This window comes from Pongo abelii, chromosome 2 (genome assembly GCF_028885655.2).
Source record: "Pongo abelii isolate AG06213 chromosome 2, NHGRI_mPonAbe1-v2.0_pri, whole genome shotgun sequence".
Lineage (NCBI taxonomy): Eukaryota > Metazoa > Chordata > Mammalia > Primates > Hominidae > Pongo > Pongo abelii.
The window spans coordinates 101,646,117-101,655,095 of record NC_085928.1 but is presented as its reverse complement, the minus strand read 5'-3'; the positions used below and the strand labels follow the sequence as shown (position 1 = coordinate 101,655,095).

Below are 8,979 nucleotides of genomic sequence, written 5' to 3'. Positions count from 1 at the left end.
TCGCCATCGCTTTCCCGGGCTTAGAAGGCCCGCCTGCCGACGCGCAGTACCAGACCTTGGCCCTCACGGTCCCTAAGTCTTGGTCGCCCTCGCCTCGCAGCCTGCCACCCGCGCTCAGCTGCCCGCCTCCTCAGCCAGCCATGCTGGAGCATCTGAGCTCGCTGCCCACGCAGATGGTGAGGGCGCAGCCCGGGGACCTCCGCACGCCGCTCTTGTGCCTGGCAGCTTCGAAGCCCATGTCGGAGCACCCACCCGGTGCTGCGCTGTTCCGGCCCGGATGGTTACCCTCCACCCTCTTTCCCGAATTGCCTCCTGGGTCCCCTTCTCTTCTACTTCGCGAGAATCTCCTGTCCATTCTCCGTGAGGGTGTTTCAGTTCCTCCCGGGAAGCCCAGAATTTAATATCTTGCCCAGCCCCTTAGGAGAGCGGGAGACCCTGATGTTGGGGTTACCCTGTGCCAGAGTTGTGAGGTCAGGGCAGGAATTGTATCTCCTCGGCGGTGGAACCAATTATTTTTTTCCTCTGCTTCACCCCAGGATTACAAGGGCCAGAAGCTAGCTGAACAGATGTTTCAGGGAATTATTCTTTTTTCTGCAGTAAGTATTGGTTTTACGTTTAATTTCTGCCCCCGCCTCCCTCCCAACCCTCAGTTTGAGTGTGTTTAATATACTTCATTTGTCTCTAGATAGTTGGATTTATCTACGGGTACGTGGCTGAACAGTTCGGATGGACTGTCTATATAGTTATGGCCGGATTTGCTTTTTCATGTTTGGTAAGAAATTCGTGGGTGTTGGTGGCAACTTGGGTTTTGTGAGTCGGGTTGGTTTGGATAGATCTATTCAATAGTGAGACCCAAAGCCAACGTTTCCCTCATCCTTCCAAACAGCGTTTCCCTTTGCTATCATTGGAAAAGTAGAATGCCAAAATAGTGTCAGATGGTGCGAACCATATAAAAGGACACAGCTTATTTCCTTTGGCAGCTACTCTAGGTAATAATCTTAAGGTCAAAGCCAGCAGGAGTTTTTCATGGTGCTCACATTGCCCCCTCACCTTATATTTATTTATTTAAATTTTTTGAGACGGAGTTTCACTCTGTTGCCCAGGCTGCAGTGCACTGGGGCGATTTCGGCTCACTGCACCTTCTGCCTCCCGGGTTTAATCGGTTCTCCTGCCTCAGCCTCCCGAGTAGCTGGGACTACAGGCGCCCACCACCACACCCAGCTAATTTTTGTATTTTTAGTAGAGACAGGGTTTCACTGTGGTGGCCAGGCTGGTCTCAAGCAATCCGCCGACCTTGGCCTCCCAAAGTGCTTGGATTACAGGCGAGAGCCACTACACCTGCCCCCACCTTTCTTTTAGGTCTTAAAGCCATTTGTGTAGGCAGTGAGCCTGTTCCCATCATCTTACAGTATTTTGCATGGATTGTGGCACAGAGCCTTTATAGGAATATGGATTTTTTTGTTTTTTGTTCCCTCAACATAGGAGTCATTTGGGAACCTGGCATTATACGTAATGATTTTTTAAACTTTTAATAGCTATAATTTATGCATTTCCTCTTTTCTGGCCCAGCTGACACTTCCTCCATGGCCCATCTATCGCCGGCATCCTCTCAAGTGGTTACCTGTTCAAGAATCAAGCACAGACGACAAGAAACCAGGGGAAAGAAAAATTAAGAGGCATGCTAAAAATAATTGAGGTTTTCATGATTCAGCACCTGCTTTTGTTTCTGTGAGATGAGCTAAATTGCTTTCATACCCCAGATAAGAGCTAAAACCACCTAATGCTCTTATGGCACAGTTGTGTATAGATTTAGTTCTCTTTATACTTCATTTCTAGCCCAGTTGGGTTTTGATTTATATAAGTAGTTTAGACCTTCTCTTCATAATCTTGCTCCGAGATGGGGAACAGAACACACAAGTGTGCAGTTTCTTTCAGGTGTAAATAATGAAGAATAAATGCCTCATAAATGATAGTACAATGTAACTGTCAAAGTTTTATAATTCATTATGAGTTGTTTAACCATTTTAATGTTTCCAATTAAACCTCATAGTGCAAGTTCTTTGTCTGAAGGGTCGTCTGTTCATTATTCTGCAAGGAAGATAATTAGTAAAAGCCTAAGTTAGAAGTTCATGGTTCTGGCCAGGTGCATATAATCCCTGCGCTCACCTATAATCCCAGCACTTGGAGAGGCTAAGGCAGGAGGATGACTTGAGCCCAGGAGTTTTGAGACATTTCATGGTATATAATTAATAGTTGTCACTAGAACATTAGTTCTATGAGAACAGGGACTTCGTTTTGCTCACTGCTGTCTGCCTAGTACATAGAAGAGTACAGGATACTTTCTAAGTACTTAAGATTTATTGAATGAATGAGAACTGCATTGTACAATATGGTGCCACTAGACACATGTCTATTTAATTAAAATTAAAATATAAAACACTAAAACTAGCCATGATTCAAAGGCTCAATAGCTATATGTGACTAGTGGCTATGGCTACCATATAAAACATTTCCATCACAAAGTTCCATTTATCAGATCTTATATAGAACCTTGAATAAAATTTAATAGACAAGTGATTTTGTATTTAACATTTCACCTTTATTGAATGCCTATAAGGCCATTTGAATAATGGATCATGTACTAAGCAACAGGAAAAAAAAAACTGCAAGAAGTAAAGGTTGTGCAGGTGATATTCAGTAACACTGCAGTGTAGCCAGAGCAAGGACATAAAACTTCCTTAGCTTTATAAGTCCATGGAAATCAAAACTTCTAAAAGAGAAAACCAAAATCAGAATTACACTTTAGGCCAGGCATGGTGCCTCAAGCCTGTAATCCCAGCATTTAGGGAGGCCAAGGCAGGCAGATCACCTGAGGTCAGGAGTTCAAGACCAGCCTGGCCAACATGGTGAAACGCCATCTCTACTAAAAATATGAAAATTAGCCAGGCATGGTGGTGTGTGCCTGTAATCCCAGCTACTCGGGAGGCTGAGGGAGGGGAACTTGAACCCAGGAGGCGGAGGCTGTAGTGAGCCAAGATTGCACCACTGTACTCCAGCCTGGGCAACAAGAAGACTCCATCTCAAAAAAAAAAGAATGATTGACATTTTAGAACTAATGCCAAAAGAGTATCACATCAAAGTCTGAACTGTGGCCAAAAGTATATTCGGAAGAAAATTCATAGTCTTAAAGATGAGTTTTTAAATTAATTTAGGAAGATGAATTAAGCACTCAAGTAAAAACGATAAAAGTGGGAAGAAAATCAATGTTTAAACAAAAAAAAAAATACAGCATGGTAATAAAGTATGGGGGAAGTCAGGTGTGGTGGTTCATGCCTATAATCCCAGCACTTCGGAGGCCGACGCAGGAGGACTGCTTGAATGCAGTTTGAGACCAGCCTGGGCAACACAGACTTCCTCTCCATAAAAAATTTTAAAAATTAGCCAGGTGTGGTGGTGCATGCCTGTGGTCCTAGCTACTTGAGGGGCTGAGGTGGGAGGATCACTTAAGCCCAGGAGGTCAAGGCTGCAGTGAGCTATGATCACCTCACTGCACTCCAGGCTGGGTGACAGAGCAAGACCCTGTCTCAAAAAAAAAGATATGGGTGAGATTCCTTTAATTCTAATAAAATATCTACTTTATACCAATACATTAGAAAAATTAAGTAAAACTGATGACTCTCTAGAACGATGCGGATTTCCAAAACATGCACGGAAAGGTGAATAGCTCAAGGATACCAAGTTTGCCAAAGATTTGTTCCCAACTGGGCATTGGGACTTGATGGTTTTGCAAGTTGAGTTCTAGCAAACCCTTCAAAGTGAAAATAAGAGTTATCAGAAACCAGGCTGTGAGCACTGTAAAAGGGCAGGAAGTATTGTTTTATTCACCACTATATCCCCAGCTCCTGGCAGAGAACCTGGCACACAGTAAACTCTAAATAAAAATGGGTTAAGTGTGCCGGGCGCGGTGGCTCACGCCTGTAATCCCAGCACTTTGGGAGGCCGAGGCGGGCAGATCACGAGGTCAGAAGATCGAGACCATCCTGGCTAACACGGTGAAACCCTGTCTCTATTAAAAAAAATAAAAAAAAATTAGCCGGGCATGGTGGCGGGCAACTGTAGTCCCAGCTACTCGAGAGGATGAGGCAGGAGAATGGAGTGAACCTGGGAGGCAGAGCTTGCAGTGATCCGAGATCGCGCCACTGTACTTCAGCCTGGGTGACAGAGCGAGACTCTGTCTCAAAAAAAAAAAAAAAAAAAATTGTTAAGTGGCTGTAAAGGGAACATTTCATTAGAGTATTTCTGTGTGTGTGTATAATTTTCAAAGATAGATATATTTTTAGTTATGGAAACTGAAAACAGGGCTGGGCACAGTGGCTCATGCCTGTAATCCTGGCACTTTGGGAGGCTGAGGTGAGTGGATTGCTTGAGCCCAGGAGTTCAAGATCAGCCTGGGCAATATGCTGTAACCCTGTTTCTACAAAAAATACAAAAACTAGCCAGGTGTGGTGGCACACGCCTGTGGTCTCAGCTACTAGGGAGGCTCAGGCAGGAGTATCACTTGAACCCCAGAAGTGGAGGTTGCCGTGAGTTGAGATCATGCCACTGCACTCCAGCCTGACTGACAGAGTGAAACTCTATCTCAAAAAAAAAACACCTGAAAACATTTCTGGAGCAATATTTATTTTTAGAGTCCCTCGAATACAGAAGTGAAAATGTACTATTCAAGACTTATATTTAACTTCATAAAATTTCTTTCCTAGATAGGTATTACCTCTTATTAAACAACTAATAAAATATGTGCTATATAATCATACATTTAAAACATGGAAAGACAACTAATATCTTAGAGTACATGAAGACAAACTTCAGGAGACAAACATTAAATATATCCAAAAACTAAATGGACCTGGACTTTGCTTACAAATTGCTTAAATGGAAATGAAATTTGTGTTTAAGAAATGTTTTCACTGATGGAAAAATAAATCTAACAAAACCATTATGTAAAAACATACTGATTTACAAAGCCAATGTGTCTCAGTTTTAATTTGTATATACCCTAGATGAGGTTTATATTAAATGAGAATAAAATATTAAAAGTCCATCAATGTGTAGAAAAGAAATTCAGCTGCTCAAGTACTAGATAGAACTTCATATTCTTTAAATCTATGTCTAAAACTGTGAATTGACTTTTTAAAATTTTATAATTTATCAACTACTCCTTAAGGTTATTAACAATAGCAGGAATTATGACGACATATTATGTCATTTGTTTCTCCTATTGCTTTTATCTCTACATTACAATATAAAATTTTCAATCCAGCATTTTATAGCTCTGTGTTTAAGTTAATTAGTACCTTAAAAAAATAAAATTCTAAATACAAACTTGGTGGATTAAGGCTCAGTAAACAGTAATCAAACAAAGAATAGATTTGTCCTCATAAAGAGAATACGAAAGCCAAAGTTTTTTTTCTTTCATGATCCTGCTTCATATTATTCTGTTCTGTCCAATTTCTTTTCTGTAGGAAAATCGCAAAGAGATATAAAAAAGAGATATAAAACAGTGGTGAATGGCTTCCAAATGACTGTTTGCCCTTGTTTTTTAAGCCAAAAACCTCTAAAAATAGGTCTTTAATTCTGGCAGCAGATTAGGACAAACGCTCAAAAATTCATGTTTTCTTCAAAAAATTTCAACTGGCGAGCTTTCACACTGTAAGTTGTATACTTTTCACCCATGTGCTCCCGCAAACGTACCTATTTGAGAAACAAAAAGAAAATCAGTATGTAGTAGGAAAAAATATTTCTGTAATCTTAGAGGAAGGGCTTTTCTAAGCATGATATCCAAGGTGGAAACCATACAGGAAAATACTAATAGTTCAGTTTACATAAAAATTTTAAACTTCAAGATGTTTTGAAAAGTCGTAAGAAATTAAAGAGCAAACAAACAATAAACTAGGGAAAACATTTGCAACTTTCATGCCAAAGGATTAATAGCATTCGTATATAAAGAGTTCTTTGAATCAATAAAACCTAACAATATTAGAATAGGTTAAAACAAAATCAATTTCATAGATAATTCAGCAAATTCATTTATATATGTATGTAAATGTAAATCCCATATATTTACAAAATAATCATATAAATAACCACTTAGTGAAATGGGAAAAGTTCCCTTGTCCTCCTTGCAGGGCGTGCGATGGGGGTGTGGCTTGCTTCTTCAGTGCCCCACTGCTCAAACCTCCAGGGGACCATACAGACAGGCAGGCTGTGGGGCTCTGACCCCATGGTAGTGTCTAGTGGTGAATGTTTACAGCTGAAGCCCCAGTGGGTGTGTGTTACAGGGTGCTCTTTTAGTTTAGCCATCTGTAGGCAGCTTGTGTTAGCTCAATTAGACCCTTGCCCTATCGCAAGGACAGAGGGCTCTTGTATCCCTGGGTTCTTGCCTTGGTGGACCGGAAGAATCAGATCACACGTGGGCTTGGAGAATGAGTGCAAGGTTTTATTGAGTGAAAGTAGCTCTCAGCAGATGCGGGAACCAGAAGGGAGATGGTTGTCCCCTGGAGTCTGCCAGCTCGGCGGACCGGGTTCTCCTCCAGCTACCCTGGCCAAACTCCACCTTGTTCTGCTGGTCGATGGCCTGCTGGCATACTGGCATCTGTCAGTGTGCTCTTCCGCTGGCATGCTCCCCTCGACGTCCTCTCAATGTCCAGCTGCTTGTGTCTTTTTCTGCGAATGTGTTCCTCTCAACATCCAACCTCTTATCTGTGTTCCTGCAAGGGTCTCGGGGGTTTTTATAGGCACAGGATGGGGGAGTGGCAGGCCAGGGTGGTCTTGGGAAATGCAACATTTGGGCACGAACCAGCAGTGCCTGTTCTCGCCTAGGTCCATCGGCACAGATCTGAGGGTGGAGCCCTAGCCAGAGGCCACGCCCTCCCTTACCCAGTACTTCCCTGTCCCCCTTCCATATCATTAGCATACATAAAATTCAACCTGACCAGTAATAAAAAAAGTACTATGTGACATTCAATGTATGCTTGTGGAAAGAACTGTTCAAAATTAAAATAACACCTAGTATGTTAAACAGATACTGTGAACCTCCTGATACAATGCACTGAGGGCATATCACTTCTGTGGTATTCCTGCCAAAAATGTATAACCTAAATCTATTCATGAGAAAACATTGGAAAAATCCAAACCAAGGGACATTTTATAAAACACACAGCCCAGGCTGTCTCATCCTTATGAGCAGCCTGCCCTGATTTCTCTGTCTCTCAGGGTGTACTGCCTATTCTGCACTTAACTTTCAAAATATTATTTTTCTTTTGCAATAAATTATTCTATGCTGCAAAAAATAAAATAAACATAAGGCCCCTACTCCTCAAAAATGTCAAAGTCAGCCAGGCATTACTAGTAGCTCACGCCAGTAATCCCAGCACTTTGGAAGGCCGAGGCAGGCGGATCACCTGAGGTCGGGAGTTCAAGACCATCCTGACCAACATGGAGAAACCCCGTCTCTACTAAAAATACAAAATTAGCCGGGCGTGGTGGCGCATGCCTGTAATCCCAGCTACTCAGGAGGCTGAGGCAGGAGAATCACTTGAACCCGGGAGGCGGAGGTTGCGGTGAGCCAAGATCGCACCATTGCACTCCAGCCTGGGCAACAAGAGCAAAACTCCCTCTCAAAAAAAAAAAAAAAAAAAAAAGTCAAAGTCAGGAAAAACAAAGTGAGGAAATGTTTCAAATTTAAAAAGACATAACAATTAAATATAAAATGTAATCCTGTTTGACTCCACATCCAGCATGACACCATAAGGAGCTCTGTAAACCTCCCACCACCCTCAGTGGCCAGGTACCATGGCTCACATCTGTAATTCCAGCACTTTGCAAGGCCAAAGCGGGTTGATCCCTTGAGCTCAGGAGTTCAAGACCAGCCTAGGCAACATGGTGAAACTTTGTCTCTACAAAGACTACAAAAAATTAGCCAGGTGTGGTGGTGTGCACCTGTAGTCCTAGGTACTTGGGAGGCTGAGGTGGGAGGCAGCCTCAGGACTTGAGCTGGGGAGGCAGAGACTGCAGTGAGCCGTGATCATGCCACTACACTCCAGCCCGGGCTACAGAGCAACTCAAAAAAACAAAGTCTCTGGAAATGGTGCTAAGAGAAAATGACATTCGAATTTTTAAATAAAAATTATAGGAGGCCATTGTTTTGGACTAAACTCCTGCACTACTGATGGCAGTCGCGGGCCATCCGGAGCAGCCGCTACCATCGCGCTGGCAGCAGCAGGGATGTGTGAGCGGTGATGGCAGGAGCAGCTGCAGAAGAGCAGTGGCACCACTGGAACCTGTGCCCCGCGCCCCTGAAGCAGCTGACCAGGCCACGCCCACCTTCGCATGGTCGGGACCCGCCCCCAGGCCCGGACCCTCCACCACTCCGGACACCTGCTTCAGCTGTGGCGAGGGCAAGGGGAGGAAGCACAGTCCCCAGAGCCCACCCCTGGGAGCCCCGCCCAGAGCCCACTGCTCTGGAGGTTGCTAGGATGGGGCCAGGCTGTCACCTGCCGGTGGGGGAGAAGCGTGGTCGGGCGCAAAGGGGCAGGCAGAGAGGTGCCCCAAGGCAGAGCCAGGCCCGAGCGGCCCCAACTGCCCCCGCAGGCTCGGGGGTGTCTGTTCCCACTGCCTGGCCTCTCCCTATTACCCCCACCCCCAGCTCCAATCTCAGAGCGGGGTAGGCCCAGGCCCGGTGAAAGCCTGGCCAGGTGTGCGCATGTTTGGGGCAGCAATGACACACCAGCCCCCTGCCACTTTGTCCCCCTCCGGACTTTGGGCTCCAACAAGCGCAGGATGGGGAGAGTAAGCTGAGGGGGAGCGGAGGGCAGTTTGGCACTGGCCTGCACGTGTACCGTGGCGTGGCATGAGCAGCCTGGGCCGCCGAGCAGGAGGCAGACAGGCTACTGGGCAGAAGGGGGCGGGTCCCCGGTGAGG

The 8,979-nt window shown here is 44.6% G+C and overlaps 2 protein-coding genes across 6 annotated transcripts in view; one reads left to right on the top strand and one right to left on the bottom strand.

Moving 5' to 3' along the window:
* Positions 1-35: 35 nt before the first annotated feature.
* Positions 36-1,995, top strand: SPCS1 (signal peptidase complex subunit 1). The gene is given in 4 exon segments (NM_001133696.2): positions 36-176; positions 537-596; positions 686-772; positions 1,570-1,995. Coding segments are annotated over 4 exon segments (309 nt in total). The 5' UTR covers positions 36-140; the 3' UTR covers positions 1,696-1,995.
* Positions 1,996-2,577: 582 nt separating this feature from the next.
* The window catches only part of NEK4 (NIMA related kinase 4), a 57,878-nt gene continuing 51,476 nt past the window's right edge, over positions 2,578-8,979 (bottom strand). For 2 of the 5 annotated variants that reach the window (XM_054550360.2, XM_054550364.2), the window contains one exon: positions 2,578-4,231. In XM_054550360.2, the coding sequence (XP_054406335.2) occupies positions 4,070-4,231 (162 nt within the window). In that variant the 3' untranslated portion in view covers positions 2,578-4,069. 5 annotated transcript variants of the gene reach the window in all.